Source organism: Scleropages formosus, chromosome 10 (genome assembly GCF_900964775.1).
Source record: "Scleropages formosus chromosome 10, fSclFor1.1, whole genome shotgun sequence".
NCBI classification, from domain to species: Eukaryota; Metazoa; Chordata; class Actinopteri; order Osteoglossiformes; family Osteoglossidae; genus Scleropages; species Scleropages formosus.
Window position 1 is genome coordinate 21933736 of NC_041815.1, and position 23374 is coordinate 21957109.

The window sequence follows — 23374 nt, forward strand, 5'->3', positions numbered from 1 at the left end:
GGCGATCTCAATAATAAGTCCAAGGTTTCGGTGCGTTGGCTGAAGGCTCTCCATTAAGATGAAGATTTATATAGCGGCACAGAGAGAGTGTGTTCCACTGATGTATGGATGAGTGACCCAGTGTAAGTAGTGTATTTAGCAGTGTAAGTCACCACGGTGAATGAGGTGTGTGGGCTCATAACACTACATAGAGTTCATTGGAAGTCGCTTTGGAGAGAAGTGTCTGCTAAGTGAATAGATGTAAATGTAAATGCAAATATAGAAAAAGGGATTAAGAAAACATCCTGTACTTTAATTGCAGAATCCATCAATTTGCTGGAGCTCCAGCCACACAAGGTTAACGCTCACATTTTGTGGTACCTATGCTTTGTAGTAATGTAAAGAAAGAAAAACACGGGAGAAATAAACAGACAGTTCCCGAAAAGGCGAGGGGAACAGCTGTCACCCCGCAGGGACGCGATCTCTCCACACTCTCGCTCTCTCGCCCACTCCCCCCCCATCCATGGGGTTGTCCTCTTTTCACCTCGCTCTGTCTTTCGTCAACTCCTCCACCCTCCACTTTGCCCTTTCTCCGGGCTGTTGCAGGCGCTGTCATTACCACAGTGTATGGCGGCCCAAAAGTGAACACGTCACGTGTTGACAGGGTTGGGGGTACTGGGAGTGGAAGGAACAGACGAAAAGAAGTGGCTCGTACCACTGCGGTCACCTGCAGAGTGGCCTTGTAACTGTAGCCAGCGGCATGGTGGCACAGCGAGTAGTGCCGCTGTCTCACAGTGCCTCAGTGGTGTGACAGGGTGTGGGTTTGATCCCCACTTGGTCTGTGTGGAGTTTACATGTTCTCCTTGTGTCTGCGTGGGTTTCCTCCAGGTGCTCTGGTTTCCTCCCACAGTCCAAAGACATGCTGTTCAGGTTCACCCATAGTGTGTGAGTGTCACAGAGAGAGTGTGTCCCACTGATGTATGGATGAGTGACCCAGTGTAAGTAGTGTATCTAGCAGTGTAAGTCACCTTGGGGAATAAGGTGTGTGGGTTCATAACCCTACACTGAGCTCACTGGAAGTCGCTTTGGAGAAAAGCATTTGCTAAATAAGTAAATGTATAGCCACTGATCGTTGTTGACATGTATTCTGAAAGAGTAGTGGACCCCCAGCCAACCATGTGTCTGGGTCCTGGACAAAAAAAAAAAAAAAAACACCAACAGATCTTGGCAGCTCCTTACCTGTCAACCCTGTCACTCTAGGTGGCGTTACGTAACCGGTGGCGTGACACCTATTCAACCGCGCTGCTCTCCCAGAGACTATTATAGCGCTCGGCACATCAGCTGGACCATAAGTGAAGGTCACTGGAAATACGATTGATTATCAGGTCAGCAGCACACAAGCGAGATAGCGCATCGAGAACACTGCCCAGTGGCGCTCAGTGACTCGCCCCCAAAGGTGGCTTCTACCACAGTCATGTAAATGTCACCATGTTTACGCTCCCAGCTCCGCAAAGAGCCCGCACGCTTCCTCAAACGCTACGAGAAACACCTTGCTATTAATAACTCGCAGTTGGTGGATGATAAACTGAAAGGATATTGTGTTTCGACGGCCAGATGGTAACGATTATAATATTATCGTGTGTGGATTTAAGTGTTTATGTGTGGGAAGTTCATTACATTATACACACAACATTACTCATGTGGGTAACATACATTAACCACAGTGCATTGACTAAACGTTTACTCCCAAAAGTATGAAGCAGTGCATTTTCTGCAATATGGATACATATCAATGCGTGGCCTTCATCAGCATGCATGCAAACCCATATACGGCGTAGCAAAACAAGGTTACAACTTATGGATCGTCATGTTTGTTAGGCCATCTGTATATTCCAGTGCTGCTCCTTATTATTTTGAAGAATATTGCTTACAGTCAAACTTGATCTCCAGAGAGAGAAATCAGAACATCTCAGATGTCCTGGAAAAGCCCCGCGGTCGAGAAATACGGCGAAAATATTTTTCACGTAAACCAGTTTATCGTCGGATTCACCTTACAAACAACTGGAAGGCAACACAGCGTAAATAGGGGTGATAAAAGCGTGACGGACACATAATAACTGCAGAAAAATGCTCAGAAGCACACGAGGTCCACTTCGGACCTCAGGAACAATCTGAATAAATTAATTGCTGACTTACTGCACATAATTCATTATAACTGCATTCGATGACCGATGTTAGAAAACCAGCAAAAATGGTTGAATCTGAATTATAAAGCTTAGTGTAACCTAATCTCATTTCATATTAACTTATTTTATCACTGAACTGAAAAAATGACTGTGAAAAATGGCAGTAAAATTTAATATACAGCGTCACGCGTGAGCTCATCCTCGCCACAAGAACCCATCTGGAGCCACTGATACATCGCTCACCGATACAGCCTCAACGTAACCCTGATACAGCACTGATGTGACAGCAACGCAAACATAATATAACCCTGATACAGCACTAATAAGAGACGTAACACCAATGCAACCAAAACACAACAGCGAGTTTGAACCGCCCTCCTCCTGTAGGGCCACTGAGCAAGGTTCTTACCCGCAGTCGATACCCTGCTGTACAAGCAGGTCGATCACTGCAAAAATGCGGTCGAAACCAATACCGTAAATATATTAACGTTATTACCACCATCGCCTCACCTTCAGCAGACCAAACACACACACACACACACATTTTCAGAACCGCTTGTCCCATACGGGGTCACGGGGGAACCGGAGCCCACCCGGCAACACAGGGCGCAAGGCCGGAGGGGGAGGGGACACATGGCCTCACCTTCAGCAGACCAAACACATCGTTTTGGATATTTCTGGAGACAGTGGTATTGGGATCAATATTAAAATTAATTCAGTAATTCGCCTTTGTCTGCTTTCACAAGGGTGAGACGAGCACTTGACCAAGCTTGCGTTTCCTGCCTAAGACCCCTCGCCCTTACAGTGGGGTTAAAAAAAAAAAGCTTCAGATGCACTTTATCTACGTGGCCTTTCGAAGGTCTGATTTCACTTCAATAATCAATATATTAGTACACACAGCCTGTCCTGCGCCCACTGCAAAACTGACCGCCGGTGTCCAGGCTGGGGGACCCACCTGCCGGAAGCCCGGACTCATAGTTGGGTTTGCTGCTGGAGGGTGGAGCCACTGCCCAACATCGATGAACAGCGAGCGGTGAGCTCCATTCAGTGGTGTCACGCAATCCGTGAAACACACACTGCCCTCACTGTCACTGATCACACATCTTAAACACTATATACTGGCTAGGACTCATCACTAATTCTAATATTGTTTCGAAGAGCAATATTTTACAATTACATTTATTCATTCAGCAGACGCTTTCCTCCAAAGCGACGAACATCTCGTAGAAAATACAACTTGTGCATTACATTCATTACAATTAAAGATGAAATAAGTCAAAAATAAAAGAAAAGCCAGGAAAATCTGACTTTGTTACAGGATTTTAGTTGAAATACGTATTTCCTGATAGTATAATCATAATTTTAACTTCTTGTGTCCACAGGCGTGATACAGCAGTTAGGGTTCTTGTCTTTCATCGGGAAACTCCTTGGTTTGAATCCCACTCCCAACCGTAATGCAACTGATTAAGGCACTTAGCCTGAACTGATACAGGTGATTTCGCCCAGCTGTACAAACGGGTAAATCATTGTAAGTTCCTTGTTGTACAAGCCTGACGCTGCTTCATCAGCTACATTAAAAACGATAACAGGAATAATATGAGTCTATGCTGTTAACCGGCTCGTCTTTCTTCACTTGTATCGCCTTTAATGCCATCCCGTACCAGTGTGTCTCAGGGGGGCACCGAGCCCCACGCTTCGGTTTTGTGCATCTGCCCTTGTGCCGAACTCGGTGCGACCCGCGGTATTCCACGGCGGAATCGCCGAGGGGCACCTGTGCAAACCATGCCACGAAGAGGCGGAACGAAAGGAGAACTCCCACCCACGTGGGTCACGTCCCGCCTCCGGCACTCGGAACCCTGGCTTTCGCCGCTCTGCCTATTTACCCACGATCCCACGTGAACACGTGAAGGGAGACGCTGTGCGTCAATAAATGGACCTTTCCGGAGTGTAGTACCTGGGTCCGACATACAGTGCTCTCGTCAACTCTGTCGAACTCTGTCGGTCAGGGGGTACGGCTGGCGGTAAAGGTGACAAACTCATTTACCGCGAGCGAGCCGGCATGCGCACCGACACCATCGTGTGGAGCGGCAGAAACAATCTCCCTCCTCCATGTTCCGTCGTCTCGCTCCCGCTGGTCCTACAGCAGCGCAGCAGGTCACGGCACCCCCCGCCGACAGACGTCAACAGCACGACGCAAGAGGAGCCCCAGAAAAACCGACGTGTCTCTCCTCTGCAAACGAGATGCCATCTCCGCTCTGTTCCCTAGCGCCAACGTGCACCGGAGAGCGTGGAGAGCAGGCCCCGCGCTGTCAACGATCCACTAATAATGGAGGAGATTGCGTTGCCTCGACAACGCCTGCAACGGCGAAGAAATCAAACGCTTCGCGCTCCCGTTAACGGCTGGCAGGCACGCTGCCATCCCTTTCCGGCACGTTCCGCCTCACAGGCAGGGCGTCCCGCCCGTGTGCACGAATTGGCTGAGAGGATTAGCACTGACCTGTTAGCCATGGGCGATGGTGATGTTGTGATCGGCCCCCTTTTTAGACAGCTTCATTCATACAGCGAGAGCAGCGGGGAGTTGGTGAGGAGGCGGGGGGGGGGGAGAAGGGGGCGGTGCCGGCAGAGCATCCCCGTCGGAAAGAGAGCGCGCGGTCACGGGGCCCCGCCTTCGCCGCTCTCTCCTCGGCCTGCCGTCCACGTTTTCGCCCTCGTCCCCGATGGCGTGAGCAGATGTTTGCTCCCCCTTTCTATGTTTGAGATGTTAGCCGCTAGCCTCCGCTGCCGCGATCACACAGAAACTGGAGTTCGCGTACAGACAGCGATGGCGGGGGAGAGGGGAGAGAGAGAGCGAGGAGAGAGAGAGCCGACTGCCACTTTGCATAATAGCTTCTGCTTGGTGCAGTGAGCCTGCTGGCGTTTCAATTATTCATGCTTTTCATGAATGGAGTGGCTGACATCACTGGCTTTCAAGTCACTTTACACCACCCCCGGCCTATAAATCACACCAGCCAGCGGCGCGGCTCGCGCCCGCCTCCCGCTCGCGCTGGAACGCGGGCTCGGGTGCACACGCACACATGTCCCCGATTCACAGAAGCCTTCTAAATGAAAACACTACGAAACATCGGCGACTTCCAAAAGGTGATACCAGCAGATGGAATATGCTAATGAGGAAGACTGGCAGTTGGGCTGGAGTCTCTGCAGGAAGTGGTACAAGGAAGGGCAAGAGGGACACTTCCATCCATCCATCCATCATCATGTGCAATGGAACAGTCTGGTTAAACATTTACATTGTGCAAATGGACAACGAAATCCTAATGTCCTCCAGGAGGCCGATGTCCTCAAAGTGCAGTCCAACAGCACTTAGTCGTCCTCGTGAGTCCTGCCCGTGACCCCTGACCACTAAACCAAGCGTCTCGAGTGGAGAGCTCAGTGCTCGGCTCACCCGACGGTTAGCTGCTCGAGCATCGCCTTTCTGGACAGACCAAGATTCATTACGGCCGCCCCGTCTCTCGTCTGCGGGCCAAGAACCGGTGTCCACTTTCAATATTCATGACGCCCGGCCAGTCGCGAGGTGGCGGAGGACACGCCGGGCTGCCAGGGATGCTCTCCGTAAGCATTCTTCTCCTACTGACTTGCCGGCTGAGCTTCTGGAGCTCCTGGACTCGTACGGGCAACCACCTGGCACTCAGCCTGTCCGCAGAGAACTGTCTCCTCTCTCTTTTGCTGTCTTGCCGTCCCTCTCCGTTCGACATTATAGCTGTTCTCACACCGATAAGCTGAGACGGGACAACAGGGACTTGGTCCTGGGCCCATTCTGTTTGCTAGAGAGCTCCTTCCTTATCAAGCAACGCGTACACGTGCCAGGGTCCTCATACTGCCGTGGTTTCTCAGCCTGTTTTTTTCCCCCCATTGTAAACAACAAGCAAGAGGCAGAAAGGACAGAAATGAGCAAATCGCAAAATGTTTGCGTTTCTAAATAAGGACTTTATTTCCTTTAATGTGACAAGGATTTTTAATTATAGTAATGATGGAATGGCCAGTGAGGCATTGCTGCTGAAAATGTATTTTATGAGCCAGATGACTATAGTTAATGTATTAAAAATTGTTTCTGGTACTTCTAGAGGAAAGGTATGTTCACGTGTATAGGACAGCAGGTTTGAATCCCCACACTGTAATACCTTCACTGAAAGGACTTATCCTGAGCTGACGGAGTAAAAACGACTCAGACGAATAAATGGATAAATCATTGTCAGTAGCTTACTGTAGAAACCTAATATGAAAATGTGCCTTGGACAAAAGCATAAGCTAAACAACAGTAATAATGTGAAACATATTTTTTCAGAATCTTATGATGCCTAATACTCCACCTGCACATTTTGTGTAACATTACAGGATTGGTGGGTAGCAGAAAACATGGTGATGATGCCTTTTTATACCCATTCATATAAACGGGGGCGGGGGTGAGGCCAGGGTGTAGATGGAGCTACACTTTGACCATACAATTCTGGGTGTGTCAAACACGACTTCCCATTACTAGGATCTCACACAGGACGCACATCCTCTCAAAAATGAAAAAAAAAAAAAACAAAAAGAAAAACAAGACCACCACCACCACCACCGGCTGTCAGAAGTTTGCTTCTGCTGTGTAGCACGTCGCCCCAGCAGTGGGTGGGAACCTGGAAGGATCACCGCAGGCGAAAGGCACCGTGGACCTTAAGGCGGCGTGCTACTGCTGGTCGCCTCCTCCGGCCTAGGCGTTATGGAGTGTGTTGCTATGGCGACTGCATCGCGCCGGAGTCCCAGTCAGCCCCAGTGTCCATGGAGACCGGTGGGGGACTTGTAAGAACCAAGCTGAATCTGAAGAGGAAACGTAACACTTCCCTATTGCACCGTGGACACGGGGTATGGGGACGCTCCCGGTCGTCCTTTTAACCGTACCTTCGGGAACGAACCAGCTCACAGTGACACCAGCGAGAAATCGGTTAAATCCTTCCTTCTGCTTTATCATCTAAACAATAATAATAACAATAGTTGGTGAGATGACGCTTTTGTCCAAGGCTACGTCTAGCTACGCTAAAACGAACCACCTACGATCAGTCACGTTTTCACACAGCCGAGCAACGTGTAACACACTCATTCAGTCACGCACGCACTAAGGGAATTCACTAGATTCCTCGGTTCACCTGTCTGAACGCACAGCCCAGGAGCTCTATTGCGCTTCGCCGATGAGCGTGGCTCCGCAATCACTGCACTGCAGTCTTTATATGATATAAAAGACCTTTTTTTCTTATAAATGGCACATGCGATCACTTATGAGAGACTATTAATTCGTCCCTATTTGCGGAAATTTTGCAGGGGCTGAAAAAGGCTCTGAGCATTCTCCACTGGCATCGTCCCAAAGAGCCTCTCGTTCTGTGAACAGCTCTATAATTTAACACCGAATGACTCATCTTCTCTGGGTATCTTCAAATTTGTTATTTTTATTCTGATCTGAAAATGGGGTGTTGAAGCACACGCAGTAATAAAGCAAAGTGACAGATGCTACACCGGGGTCTAAATGTCCCGGCGAAAGGAAGAGGAAACATTTCAAGTGTCCAGCTTGGACAGCCTGCAGTGGACGCCTTAGCTGCTGTTGTCAACGGGACACATTTTTTAAATTTTACTCTTTACAGGTTCAGCTTTTTTGTTACACGACTTATTCAAACGCATTCATTCGCTCTCAAGATATTCTTGTATTATTTACCATTATTTCGCTGATGCCTCCGTTCAAGGGAATGTACAATGTGAGATTTCTATATAGAAATATTTACAACTGTCACATTTATACAGTACACATGATTTGTGCTGCAGCAGTTTAGGGTAAAGTACCCTGATCGAAGGCACAACAGCAAGAGGCCGAATTGAAACTCGGGGTCCTTTGATCGCAAGGAAATTATTCTAAGCGGCGTCACTCACTGCCCTCCATAAAACTATTTATTCATGTGGCTCCAAAGCAAACTTAGAATGTTTATATGCTAAGCTGATTAAAAATGATTTTCCCTTTCATAGAGCTGCCTAAGTTTTACCAGAGTAATCTTGGGTGAAAACCCTGCTGACCAGTGCTGCAGCAGGAGCTGGGATTCAAACCCAGACCCTTCATCCGCAAGGCGATGGCTCCGAGCACCACACCGCCAGCTGCTCTGTATTCTCATGCAATGTACTGTACGTAAATGCGCAGATTATTGGCGCGTGTCACGGGCAGCGATCCGATGATGTCGATCACCCAGCCCTGCAGCGCGGTGAGAACTCCACAAGCGCTCGCTCGCTGAGCGGAGGCAGGAGATGGCCGGGGCTGCCGGAGATGGAAGCCGGGGTCGCGCGGTGGCCGCGGGCAGGAAGCGGACCTCCGGGCTCACAATGCCCTCCGTGGAGAGGGGCCGGATTACCGCGCGAGCCGGAAGCCCCCTCGCGCTCGGAAAAACAACGTCGGGGGTCGCCACGGTCGGCTGGCGAGGGCAGTAACTGGTCTCTCTCCAACACCCCCCGTCATACCCTCCTCCCCCCGACCTCTCAGAACAGGCTATGAATACATGGGAGCCTCTCGTACTGAAACGCTGCCCGGCGTAATCAATCAGCCCGTAGCGGACCGTGCGGCCACAGGTCAGAGAAAACAGATCAATCATCTCGGCCCCTTTTCATTCGTGCTGGCACGACGCATTCCGACCGCTGCGAATGTTAAACGGTGAATAACAGCAATTAACACATTACCACAGACTCATTGTCAGGAGGGAATATTTAGAAAATAAACCGGATCTACCGTAACAAAACCTGACCCAGTTTTCTCAAGTCTGCGCTCGTTGCGATATTATGACTGCGTTTATTTCGTTGCTTAGCCGACGCTCGTCTGCAGGGGCGTGCGGTTAAGGCCAAAGGCGAAGGTGGTGTTCTATGATACGAGAGCACGGCAGGACTCAAACCAGCAACCTTCAGGGCACAAACTTGATTTCTTAACTACTACGCCGCCTACTGCGCGTTTACACTGAACACCACATTATGAGGCCGATTTTGAGTGCGACGGCTGCCGTAGAATCGCACGCAGCACAAGGAAAAATATCTAAACAATGACAATCCCACTCAAGTACTTCTGGGTGTAAAGATGAGCAGCTCCAGTCACCTCCCGTACAACTCTATCGAGCCACGACGCATTCCTCTTCAACTCCAAATCACAGAAACCCACTGCTGGGCCAGGTGTCCACCTGTTTATTACAGGCTCCACAATGTGGCACTTGGTCCAAACATCGCTGCTGTTTTTGGCAAACATCTCGCCTTGACAATTAATAATGTCAATAAACGGAGTGGTGCACAGGAAAAAGAGGAGTTTCCATTAGTTACTCCCAGTGATTTCTGCACTGTTTGTTAGAAGCTGAATGCGCAGCAGGACAAAAAAAAAAATTTACAATTTTTTTTTCCCCACTATTTGGCAGCATTGCAGAACTTAGCACATTTGCTTGATGTTTGGAACTCCTTGAAAGAGATCCTTGCCGGAAGGGGGGGGGGGGCACTTTTTAGCATCCAGCAGTCTCCAGAGCTATGGATTTATATATAGCTTTAGAATTAGTCAATCATTCATCTGAAACTTTCCTCCGGAGCAACTCACAAATTTTAGGTACGGCAACTAAGCTCCTTACCACAATTCACCCATTTATACATGTGAATAATTTTTTGACTGGAGCAGCTCGGGATAAGAACCTTGAACAAGAGTACTAAAGCGTGAGCACAGATTTGAGCTTAAGTCCTTCTGGTGGCATGGCACCAGCCCTGACCATCGCGCCACCCGCTGCCTGGCTCTCCTCTCTCATCATGATCTGCTGCGATCAATGTCACCCGAGGTTCGAAAAAACCCGGTAACTGGCCGGCCCCCTCGCCTCCTTTGGGCCGACAGTGGAAAAGCCGCAGGTGACAAGCGTCTGAATTAGTGCCGCTTATGCGCGTGGAAAACACAGCACGGCAGTCCACGGAGGAGATGGTGTGACGTAGGGTGAGCCCAGAGCGAACGGAGAGATCCGGAACCGGGACAACGGAGAGTCTGGGTCCGCGAGGAGCGCGCTACTGTCCTGTGCAAACTTTCAGGGAAGTCTTTGTCACTCCTATCAAAATAAAACAAAGAACATCATAAAACCACCCATGAGCAGCAACCTGGCCTATTTTGCACAGACAGCCCACATTATATAAGCGTAACCCAGTATCCATTTACTGGAAGACTGCATAGCTCTTAAAGAGAAAAAAACAGCAGCTTCTGAAAGCGGTGTTCAGATTATGCATAAATACGTTGTGTCGAGCCGGCGCTCCTTCGTTCTTGATGGAAAAATGCGTCAACCAAGTAATTCCTATCGATATTCAGTCTTAAACAACTGGGAAATAAGTGATTTATGATAAAACGGTTATTTCTCATCAATATACTGTAAATCATGAAGCACTTCAGCATGGTTGCAAATGCAGAGGAATTAAAAGAAACGCAACATGGTTTGAGGCATATCGATGCTTTGAATCTGGACACCAGTATAATTTGCACTATGTAAATATGTAAAAAGTAAGGTAGTAGGTTTTTACTCTAAGCACACTACTACACTACTCAAAGTCTTGGGTAAGTTCTACTGATAAACTGCGGTACATTAAAACAGCAGAAGTACAGTTTTTTTTTTTTTTTTTAAGACAAATAAACAGTCACTTGTATTAAAGGATCCAAAACCAACACATGGGGGTTCCTTATGAAAAGTTACAGTGAGGAGACTAGGCAGGCTTGTACATTAATTTAATTATGCTCCTGTCATAAGAAAGACATTCTTAGCACTCTAACAAAATGGACCATTTGATATGAGCCATTTAATCCTTTTACAGCTGGATATTTACTGAAGCTGGGCTACAGTTATAAGAGGATAACAGCAGGGAACAGCTAAGACCATTTCCCTGCCCCACCAAAACTACAGTTATTACGCTTGTGATCTAAGAAAATATTTATGGCTTCGTAATGAATAATTGCTATTAGGGAAAAAATATTTTATTGTCCTCTTAAGACTGTATTGGAAGGGACGATATCAAAGAGGGGGGCCTGGTGGCGCGACGGGTTCAGCCGGTGCCTGCTGTGTGGTGGGTCTGGAGTTTGGGCCCTGCTTGGGGTGCCTTGCAATGGACTGGCGTCCCGTCCCGGGTGCGTCCCCTCCCCACTCAGCCTTGGGTCCCGTGTTGCCGGGTGAGGGTCCGGCTTGGGACAAGCGGTTTTTGACAATGGATGGCTGTATCAAACAGAATTCCTTTGGTGGAAAGGAGACGCTTTAGCCTGCGGTGAAGCGAGAACCTCCCTTTTCAAAATTGGGGGAGGGGCTTAAGTTCCCCACAAAAAGGAGCTCGAAAAGCTCCACCGTGTAACCGTAAACCCAACAACCTCCAGATGCGACTACAAAAACGCTGCATCGGTACTTAACGTCACATTCGCAACTCCACCTAGAGCAACGCATGCTGTATTTCAGTATTCACATTTACTTGTTGTATAGCGGGGTAATTTTTACTGGAACAGCTTTAGAACATGTATTTTGCTTAAGGGTACTACAGCTCGAAGTGGGATTTGAACCTGCAACTTTTGGATCCAAAAGCAGCAGCTTTAATCACTGTGCAACCAGCTACCCGTCTTACTTCAAATACCTTATGATTTACTCATGGGCCCGATGCACCTTTTCTCTAAGGCAACTCACATTCTGCATACTTCAGTGATTCGTCCATTTAAACAGCAGGGTCATTTTTACTGGAGCACTTCGGAGTTCCTCCATCGAGGGTTCGACAGCACGAGCGGGATTTGAGCCCTGGGCCTTCCAATCAGCAAAGTGTCATCTATTGCCACTACGCCACCGTGAGGACAAGAGCCAGTGGTTCTGTTTACAGCGCTGACTGAGGGATGTGAATGGTCAAGGGGAACGCTGTTGACCCCACTGGTTGGCTGCTGTCGGTCTTCAAGGAGGTCATCCAGAGCCCACCGGGCGGACCGAGGTGCGAGATGCCCTCCTCTGCGGTTCTGCTAGTCTCAAAGCCTCAGTCACAACCTTCTTAGGAGTCCTGCAGGAAATCTGGTGACCAGGCAGTAGAGACGGAAGACCCATCTAGAACAAACTCGGAGCAACGGCGTTAGCCGACACCGTGACGATACACACCGATGTTTCGCGATGCTTTATAATCACGTAATTAGAAACATTTCATAACTTTCCTCAAATTTAGTGAGGAAACACAAAAAGGGACTGTGTCTAGTTTAATTGTGGCATTTAATTCCAGAGATGATGACCTAAAAATAACACGAAACAGAGTAAAAAAAATATAAAATGCACTTTTATGCGGTTTAGTGCGAGACGTCAAATAGACCAAAGGGAACCCGGCTAACACGGTGATAAAAGAATGATTTGCTTAAAGTCATTTCTGCAACACAATCTCAGATGTTACAGGTTAGTGACACTTATTTATTACGGTTTTATGAGAGAATCTTCAGTGAAATTAAGCATTAATAGCAGAGGACTCTGCTGGAATTACAGTATACGGGACACTTCCAAAACCTGAGCAGGATCCACATCCTGAAAGTATCGCTCTGACTTCTATGCGCACAGACACACACACACACACACACACACACACACACACACACACACACAGCACTGGCAAAGCGATACGGAAACGGCCCGGTGGGGTTGTGTTCTCGGCTCATTCTGCATCCTGCCGCCGTTACACCCCGCGGTGACCTGCGTCCTTCCTCTCCGGATACTATACGAAGAGAGGGTGTCCCGTACCCTCCGCCTGCTGTCGACTTCTGGCCAGCAAGGGGCACCGGCTCAGCATCACCCGAGACCCTTCTCTCGCTCACCTGTCCACCGAAACGGAGGCTGGTTACCTAGCGATGCTGGCGGCTACCGAACTCCTCGCAGGACATACCCGTTGTGCCGAACCTCAGCTTTAGAGCCAGTATCGCTCGCACCGTGCACCACCGTACAACAACGAACCGTGCGCAACTCACATTTTTAAAGCAACCCTTTCAACATTGTTGTTGCCGTTACATTCTATATCTCTCAAAGGCACAACGGTCCTCGAACTGGCAACCTTCTGGTCACAAGCCCTTTAACTAAGAGAGGGAGAAAGAAACGCGTCACACGATAAATATCACGGTCAAAATCCAACACGCGTGGGAAGTTTGACCTCACGGGCCCCGTTGTCTTGGAATTCTGGGATAGCTGGAGGACTGTGGGAAAATCTGCAACACCGCAGCTGGACGAAAGAGCAGCCTAGACCTCCACGTGTCACTCGTTCCACATGCTCGTTCGCGCTTCCAAATTATTTAGCAGGTCTTCGAGCACCGCGGAAGCGACCGCCGTATCCGTGATGAATGAAGACGAGCGGAGGGAAACGGTTAAAGTATTCAGGCATGAGTGAAACACGCACGGCTACGTGGCACCGAGTTATACAAACTCCGAGGTGCGAGCTGGCCGAAGGAACGCACTTGCTTTAAGCAGCGGCGGGGAAAGCAGGGAGTCCAGCCAAAGACGCGGTCAGCGGTTGCGTCACGGTAAGGCCCGCAGACCCAGCATCACGGTCCATCGGAGCCCTTTGGCAGGAACGCGCTCTGTTTACAACCGAGCCACAAAAGACTCGGAGAGCTGAGTCACCGGCAGACCGGTCGGTTCTAATCCGCGCCCGATCCAGGGCACGAAAACAAACGCTTGTGCAAACAGAAGCAGAACCGCGGTAGCATCTAAAAACGGTGCGTCGTTACGTAACGCGGAGGCTGAGCTGCGCTGTGTAAAGCCCCTGCCGTACGCGCCGCCGCGACAGCGGTCGCTCTTCAAACGCGGATGTTTGCGAGCACGCCGGGCCCGCTCGCCCTCCACCCGGCCGAGCTCGGCGGCACGCGGGCCGTTTCGGGAACGTCTCGGCCGCCGGTGCCAACTGGCGAGAGCGACGCTTTCCGCTCGTGCTCGGGGCGGCGCCTAGATGTCCCGGCTCACGTGGGAGACACTCGAGCTCTGATGAATGTTACATGTGAGCCCCGGCTATTGGGTGGCGGAGCGTCGCAGACGGCGGCGGGAGGAGAGGTCGGGAGACAGGTGGGTGGTAGGGGGTTCGGAGTGGGGGATGGGGGATGAAAATCTTGATGCCACGTTGGAGGAAAAGCAAGGTGCGGGCATCGTGGAGGTCGTGCGAGCAACTGCCGCCTCCATCACAGGAGCTGCTTGCGCTCTTCTGCACCGAGCCGCGTGACCCACCGCTAAAAATACCCACTGGGGGGCGGTAGGGATGAGAGGAGGCATGTAAACAAGAGGGAGCCTCCTGCGCCGCGTCTTCCTTAGTGGCGGGTGTGCGATCCGCCTCCGGGGTGGCTCAACGGATGGGGAACGGACCTTCCGGGACAGACCGGGGGGGAGAGAAGGGGTTGGGGAGGGGGGGGGGGGGGGGACAGGACGGAGGGACACGCCAGGTTCATACCTGGTGCATAATAAGTAGGGTACGCTGCTGAAGCTCATCGATAAACACCGTCAGCCCCACTGCCCCCCTCCCCCGAAAGCAGCGCTGTCCTTACCAGGCGAGCTTGAAGCCTTTCATTAGTGCGGCAAGGAGAGTCCGATAGCCACAGCATCGTCGGCGCGCTCGGCTGCCCGCTCATTCCGCAGCATGTCGGGGGCGGGCGGCTGCAGGGGTGTCCTGGCCGTGCCTGCCGTCCCATGCGAGCTGCGCTAACGGTGTCCCCCGCGGTTGCCGGCTCCTCCCGGCTCGCGTCTCATCCGGCTGATGGGAGCGCTTGTGTGTGCGGCTGCCGCTCCTCGCGGGTGCTTGGTTTGCATGCAGCAGCCTCCCTCTCCTTCTCGCTCGCTCGCTCTCCCTCGCTCCCAGGTCTGCTGCAGATGAAAAGCCTGAGCCGCACTTGCCAGGCTCCAGTCCCTACTGAGCATGCTCAGCCTCCCCCCCCCCCCGCCAGCTGACAGTCCTCCTCCCCCTTGCCGAAGGGCTCCAGGCCCCGGCGCCCGCTCTTTGATGAGGAGCCACTCGATGCAGCAGGCGCGCGGTGAAGGACGCCTCCTCGGATCGCCGTTCCTTCAGGAGCCTCCGGCCTGGACGCCGCGTCCGTTTGCTCTGGACGTGCGGTGCTCACATCGCGCTCAGTCAGTAATCGGTGTCAGCAGAGGGCCCCTTAATCCCTTAATGCAGGATGGAGAGCGTGTGCCTGGCGGTCTTTGCATGCGTGTGCGAGCGGAGGAGGGGCTCATGATAAGATCTCACACTGACACACTTCCCCGCCTAACAGTAACCTGTCCTCTTGAACTCTCGAGCAGCTTAGCTACCCCGGGGGTGGTGTTTGAGCAGACGGGCTGTGTAAAGTGCACGGTCCACCGAGCTCCGGGAGGACGCGGGAGGCAGAAACGCGCCCGATCCTTTTGTTGCACCCTCAAGCCCCACGGCACCGGCCCTCCGCCGCATCTCCTCGACGGCACGGCTCCGCGCCCGGCTTTCGGCCGCCGACGGCTCGCGGCTCCGACGGCCAGATTTTGCTCGACGCGTGACGTTCTCCTCGAACGGCTTCGAAACATGCTGCTGTTTTGTCGCGACGTATGATCCTGGCCCCTTCCTGTTTGTCTCTTTACAGAAAACACTGCAAAACTTTTTAAATGATCAATTACTGTCTAACACAGAAAATAATCGCGCTAAATGTGTGACAGATACTGTAAAAAAACCCCCACAAATGTAGGGTCATAAATGCTGTCAGTTAATATTACTAATTACTAATCCTACTACACAAATCAAAAATGCAGGTGGGGTAGTGATTAGAGCCATGACTTTACAGTCAACAGACCTAGGTTCGAATCCCTGTTCTGCTGTAGTCCCCTTGATAAGAGTATTTATTTACCCTGAATTGCTCCAGGAACAATTAAACTGCTGTATAAATGGGTAATAAAATTATAAGTAGTTTCATATACAAACCTAAGTGACTCTGGAGGAAAGTGTGAAATGAATGTAATTTAAACGCAAAGTTTTTCTATGCGCGTGAAAACACGTGTTCTCGCCTCATTATGGGAAAGCAGTCTCTGGCAGAAGCGAGCGAGCGAGCCGAGCGAGATCACGTTAACGCTCTGATAACCTGCAGCTTGGCAGAAGATCAGTTTTGCGTGTGTGTGTGTGTGTGTGTGTGTGTGTGTGTGTGTGTGTGTGTGTGTGTGTGTGGGAGGTGGACCTCCATCGCGCCCCATGGCCCCGTGACAACTTCCGCTCAGAAACATTAGCGCAGGCTGCTGAGTCACCGGTGACCATCTGGACGCAGCTGGGACATCACGCCTGCTGGAGAGACACGGCGCAAACACACTCCGTAAGGATCGCTCCTCATTGAAAAAAAAAAAAAAACAAATGACTGTCCTTCAAAGCAGAACTACGTTTCCCAGAAACCCTTTCACGTCAACAAAGAGGCCCTTTCAATCCAGTGCCACCTCATTGACGGCTGTGAAAAAAAAGAAAAAAAAGGCACTTTATGAGGGTCCGTATGGCAGACATTGTCCCCTTGCAGCGAGGTCCTGCTAAGCTGCCTCGCACCACAGTCCAAGGCTAATCAACGGTTAGAACGCGCTTCACAGATTTCAGCTAAAGCCCTTATATAAGCTTATGAAAGATGGCTTGTTTTCCGAGAAAAACAATGCCACGGGCATTACCGATCTCACATAAGCACAGCAGCAGAAACATCCTGAGCTGTGCAAATGCTCCCCTTTCATTAGTCTGCATCCTGCACGCACACACGCGCGCACACACACGCGCGCACACACACACGCGCGCACACACACACACACACACACACGCGCAAAACTGATCTTCTGCCAAGCTGCAGGTTATCAGAGCGTTAACGTCGCGGCCCCCCGACAAGGTCCGCAGTGGGACCTTACTCCTGAAGGAGCAAAGGGAGGAGCGAGCATCTGGCTGGAACTTTCCTGCATCGCTTTTGTTCTTTTCCAGTTTTATATCCCGCTTGAGGGGGTGTGGTGGCGCAGTGGGTTGGACCGCAGTCCTGCTGTCCAGTGGGTCTGGGGTTCAAGTCCCGCTTGGGGTGCCTTGTGGCGGACTGGCGTCCCGTCCTGGGTGTGTCCCCTTTCCCCTCTGGCCTTACGCCCTGTGTTGCCGGGTAGGCTCCGGTTCCCCGTGACCCCGTAAGGGACAAGCGGTTCTGAAAATGTGTGTGTGTGTGTGTATCCCGCTTGAGCCCTTCCTGGATCTCGTTCGCGGAATTTCAAAATCGACGTTACAAACGTGTACGCTGGCGGACGGCCGCTCGTAGTCGCCCTCGGTACGGCCATAACAACGCCCGCAAAGTATACGGCGTCCAAGTGTGTGATGCCTTTCTCCAAAGTGACTTACAGAACCAGACGTACTATACTAAACCACTGGAAAGTGTCCGCACAATAGAGCGTGCGCGCGCACACACACACACACACACACACACAGACACACACACAGACACAGACACACACACACACACACAAAAGGCAATTTAGTAGGGTCGCCAGTCCACCCGAAACACACCTTTGGGCCGCGGGAAGAAAGCAGGGCACGGGAGGAAACCCACACAAATATACAGAGAACATGCAATAATTTTTTACCATTATCTGTAAACAACTTTGTGAATATTTACTTCGCGGTTGCGCGTGTAACATATCCGCTTCAAGTAATCGTATGCGCGAAAAAGTCCTCATTTACGGAAACTCGCATTTGGGCAACCCCGCGGAGCGGGGCGTAACGGACTCGGCCGGTTGGGTCCGCGGCCTCCAGTGAGCGCGCGGTAGGACGGTGGTGCTGAACGGACAGCTCCCGCAAAACGGGAGCGGGCAGCGAGGCCCGGCAGAGGCGCGCCTCCCTATGCGCCGCAAACACGGGCAGACGGAACAGAGCCAATAATCAGCTCCGTTGTCCTTAAGACGTGTAAATTTACTTTAGTAAGCAGCTTCGTTCTATATCTGACGTCAGCAAAAATAGCAGCGAAATGCATGACATCAGGGTTTTAAGGCCCAGAGGAAAAAAAACTATGAAAACTGCACATGCACACAGACTGTTAGAGAATGCATGTATCTGCTGTAGGGCTCATGAACCAACAGTCATCTCAACGAGGAAACTTCACGGCTAGCAGAAACAAAAGCAAAGCAACACCCGTGCGGACGGCACCTCGATCGATGGGCTCGTTTCCCCACGGCGTCACGGAACCGACTTCTTTTCGATTGCGGTTTTATTCGCATCGATGTATTAAATGAGGCCAAGGATACAGAGGCCGCTTGGAGGAGCGAAACACCGCGAGATCAACGCGAGAGGACGGCTGCCGCTCCTACGCCGAGGTCTCGAGTCGTGATGTCGGACCGCTACCGTCGTGCTCGAAACGTGCGATACTTCGAAACCTCTGAACTAAAGGTGGAACCCGCGCGCTCGCTCTCTGCGCTCGGCTCACGGGCGACCCTCCGGGCAACCTGCAGTCTTGCGGGAGGACGACACGTGGAGTGCCGCAGCATCCAGACCTGGATTTACAGTGCCGCTATTTTTAGTAGCATGTAGAGTTGACCGAAGTTGGCGAATGGGAGGCGGGCTCTGGGGATCAGGTGACCGAGCCGCTGTCAGTCGTGTTTACCGTCAGCGGACGGTCGCAGGGTGGGTTTCGAGGGCAACCGCGGTTGCCTGCTAATCCCTCCTGATCAGGATGGGCAGTTCTCGCTGCTGCCTTTTTCTGCATGTGCTCCTGGCCCCAGCTGGACAATCCTTTTCACCAGAGACTTTCAGAAACAGAGGTTTCTATGAAAGTCCCATTTTTACTGGAGGTACAGAGAATAAGAAACAAGTGCCTGGTCAGAGGCTACAGTGTCTGGCCTTTAAACCTTAATCTTCTACCCTGTAAATTCCAACCCCTTCTCCAAGAAACAGAGACTTCTTCTGCCTGATTTACATTTATTCACTTAGCAGACACTTTTCTCCAAAGCGACTTCCAATGAACTCTATGTAGTGTTACTAGACCACACACCTTATTCACCGTGGTGACTTACACTGCTGTGTACACTACTTACAATGGGTCACTCATCCATACATCGGTGGAACACACACACTCTCTCACACATACACTATGGGGGAACCTGAACAGCATGTGTTTGGACTGTGGGAGGAAACCAGAGCACCCAGAGGAAACCCGCAAAGACACAGGGAGAACATGCAAACTCCACACAGACTGAGCAGGGGTTGAACCCACATCCTCCCACATCACCCAGGCGCTGAGAGACAGCAGCGCTACTTGCTGTGCCACAGTACCGCCTTGCGCTACCGGAACTGGACATCAGTTAAACCTCCAGGGACTAAAGATTTCGCAAACTTTGACAGCGATCAAGCCGTTAATTAAAAGACACGCGTACATTGCATGTACGAGACAAACCCTGCCGCTGTGATCTCCCAGCAGCCTGGGATGTGCGGAAAGGCGAAAGCATGAATGGACACCGACGTCCCTCGATCGATACATGCGCTCTAACTGGATTAATGCACATGCCCTTCAAAGGTCTCATTAAGCTGGTCTGCAGCACCTCCCTGAACACGGACAAGGCTGAGCAGCCCAAAAATCAATACCAGACCGAATCTCAAAGAGGAAAGACCCTTGGTTCAAGTCAAGTTTCACAAATGAGCAGCCCGTAATGGTGCTCTTCTTACGGGGAAAAAAGTCCCATGCTCATCATCTACGCTGCTTGCATTTCTCATCCTACACGTTCACTGTGACCTATTTATGCACATGTATGATTGCTGAAAAAATCTCATCGCTGTTTCTGGGCTTGGCGGTACGATGTTTTTATGATATTTGCAGTCTGAACCTGTGGTCTGGTCTTCATGGGGTCTGTAAAAGCAGAGGGTTAAAAAAAAAAAAAAAAAAAAAAAAAGGACTATTTCTCCTTTCCACCAAATGCTGATTTCTCCTGCAATAAATCTCAGCAGGGAATGAGCGCAAGTAGGCTGGATGTGTGGCAGCAAACAAGACCACAACCGGTAGGAATTGCCTGGTTTCTAACACCATGTTATTATAGTACACATTAATTGTGGATGAAAAGAAACAAGCTCAAAATTAAGTCTATTGGTGCTTTTCTCGGGGGTGTGGTGGTGGCGCAGCAGGTTTGGCTGGCTCCTGCTCTCTGGTAGGTCTGGGGTTTGAGTCTGGTTTGGGGTGCCTTGTGATGGACTGGTGTCCTGTCCTGGGTGCGTCCACCCCCCTCCAGCCTTGTACCCTGTGTTGCCGGGTTAGGCTCCGGCTTGCTATGACCCCACTTGGGACAAGCGGTTTCAGCTAGTGTGTGTGGTGCTTTTCTACATCTCCTGCACTAATGCCCTTTAAACTTCTAAAATTAAATTTCCCAAACAGAGCTGTGTTCCTCCCATAACGGGTGCAGGAACTGTGGCCGGATGCCACAGCAGAGCCTACACCTTACGTTTAGCCAGCTTGTGTTTTTAAGAGCACCTCCGAGGGATTCTGGATCTCGGCTATTAAATCACTGCTCAAGTCCATATTCACATTCAGTGTTTCAACTGGAACCAACAAAAAAAAAAAAAAAAAATCACTGCCATGCAAAACAACATTGAACCAGGTGCGTTTATTTTGGGGTCAACGGCTGGGTTTCGGGGGGTTCGTGAAAGCAATCAGTTTTTAGTGCAATAAATGACATTCCATATTTTCTCTGAATTTATTTATAGACATTTTCCCAGGAGGGGGTCTTTAGCTTTATTGGATACCAGAAAAGAGAAGGTCAGGGAAGAAGTTAGGAACCCCTGCATTAAACAAGTACTCAGACACAAAAAGTCCGTGTGCTGAGTGTATGTCCGGCCAGTTCTGCTGTCCCTGGCACAGCAAACGCGGATGGCGAGGGGGGGGGCGTGTGCGTCCGGACAGTTTGCGCTGCCTCGATGGCTCTGGGAGCGCTGTGTGAGGACCTTACTGTCCGTGGGCAGTCATGTGTGAGAGGGGGGCCGGCTTCGCCCCTGGAGCGCCTGCGCACGAACGAACGCACGCAGAGAAACACACACAGACACACTGACGACGACGCCCTACGTGGATTTCCATTGGCAGAGAGGACCTACGTCTTGATGGGGATAGATCACACGATGTTGCAGCGTGCCTTCCTTCCCACCCGCTGCCGCCACAGTTGCCATGGAGACCATGGGATCCCGTCACTTACAAAATCAGAAGCCTGCCTCTCGCCCCAAGGCTGCACGTGGAACTCTCCCCCCGCGCGTCAGCGGTGTCGCGGTGCAAACGCACACTTGTGCGGTCACCATGCTGCCGGTTCATTGTTTACACTGCGCTGAGCAGAGATGCTGAGCTCAGCGCTAATGGCAGCCTGAGAAGTGTGTATTTGCTGGGGTGGGGGTGTCTGCTAAATAAATAAATGTAAATGCAAACAAGGCAAACTGGAAAAAAAAATTAAGACCACCGCATTTAATATGTATCTTTTTATAAAATATATTTGATCTCTGATGTTAGTGCACCCATACACTTCGCACACAAGCACAGCTATCGGTGACTTGGAAGCACCTTTGGCGAAGGCTGTATTCACAACTTCATTCGTTTTTTTTTTTACATTTCCCTTAACTTTTCTCACATCACTGATACTTTTTCCCCTACCTGCAACGATTTACCCATTTATACAGTTGGGCATTTTACTGTATTAATTCATGATAAGTACCTCGCTCAAGAACACTACGGCAGGTGTGGGATTCGAACCGGCAACCGCCCGAGGGCAGCAGCTGGAACCACTATGCTGTAACCACTGCTACCCCATTACTGAAATATTTAGTACACTTAAAATTATTGTGCTGCTAAATTTTAGATGCATAACCAGCAAACAGTGACAACTTTTTTCCCCACAAGAGTACATGTAGGATGAGATGGCACCCTCCCCCAGCCCGGGGATAAGGTTCGACTCCTGCACACGGTGACTCAGGGAATGCGGTGTTGACGGGAGCTTCGACGCCGTCAGTCCGCGGCAGAACGCTGACGTCGGAGTCGCCGGCCGCTGGTAACGTGACCCACGGAAATGGCTCGGTTTCCCAGACCCGCGAAACACGAGCACCGGGGACTTGCGGCGCGGCCCTCGCCACTCCGTCCAGTGCATAAACCGAAGATGGATTTCTGGACACCCCCTTGTGGCAGCCCATGGCACACAATCCACTGAAAGACGAAGCGCAGCTAAAGTGAGCCCAGAAGACTCTCGCACATGGCTTTCTGGCATTAACCACGCTCAAGGTACGCTACCCTTACAACACACATACAACATACTGCGCCATCCGGTCTTCTTATGTCCTGAACGAAAGTGATCAAACCAGTTTGTCTTTGTGCTTCTACATCAGGCTACTTTATTCTCACCTACGGGGCAACGGCTGGGTGGCGGTTCGAGACATTGCTTTCCAGTTGAAGGACAACACTAATTATGGAGTAAATGCTCCAGTTAAAATAAATAAATAAATAAATCTCAGTAAATGTGTAAATTATTGTCAACAGCTTATTGCGCAGACCTAACATTGCAAGCCGTCCTGGAAAATAAGATGTCAGATGAGTAAACGTAAATAGTCCTCCATTCACATCTGGGGTAGGCTTTCGCAGAACACAGCCAACGGCCACACGCTCTCCATCTAGCCGAAGTTGTGCCATGTCAAGCGGGTGTGGCCACGTCCCACCTGACCGCACTGACACCAGGGACTAGACAAGGCGTCCCGTCAACGAGACGGAAGAACAGACGAGGACGTCCAACGGCGACCGCGCTGCTCCGCGCTCTCTGTAAATCCGCATCTTCCAAGTGTTCCCTGCTGCGAAACCTCCAATTAAAAAGGCGGAGACTAATGGAGCTAACCCTCCATCCCCCCCCAAAAAAAGAAGCGCGGCGAGGCATAATCACAGTTTGTGTGCACCGAATTAGCTGTGGAAAATGACGGCGCCCGGACCCTTGCTTCTCTGTTATTCTTTCGCATGGCTGCACTTCGGAGCGGGAGCGAAGAATGGTTCCCAGCCACGGCACCCGGTGGGCGCGTGCACGCACGCATACGCACAACTTTTGTGTACCTCATTATTTCAGGCCTTTCATCGAAGGCACAACAGTGTACAAAGTGCTGAAATAAAAAGGTGAAAAGAAGTGCAGAGCAAACGGTTCTTTTCACCAAACCCTATA

At 50.7% G+C, this 23374-nt stretch overlaps 1 protein-coding gene across 15 annotated transcripts in view; it reads right to left on the bottom strand.

Annotated features, from left to right (window-relative positions):
- gramd1bb (GRAM domain containing 1Bb) overlaps positions 1 to 23374 on the bottom strand; it is a 115147-nt gene that overhangs the window by 26059 nt on the left and 65714 nt on the right. Inside the window, exon 1 of one of the 15 annotated variants that reach the window (XM_018748714.2) lies at positions 14752 to 15096. The exons of 13 other annotated variants lie outside the window; for them this stretch is intronic. In XM_018748714.2, the coding sequence (XP_018604230.1) occupies positions 14752 to 14774 (23 nt within the window). In that variant the 5' untranslated portion in view covers positions 14775 to 15096. Of the gene's footprint in view, positions 1 to 4662; positions 5066 to 14751; positions 15097 to 23374 lie in introns of those variants that run through there. One more of the 15 variants, XM_018748715.2, reaches the window with a different exon arrangement.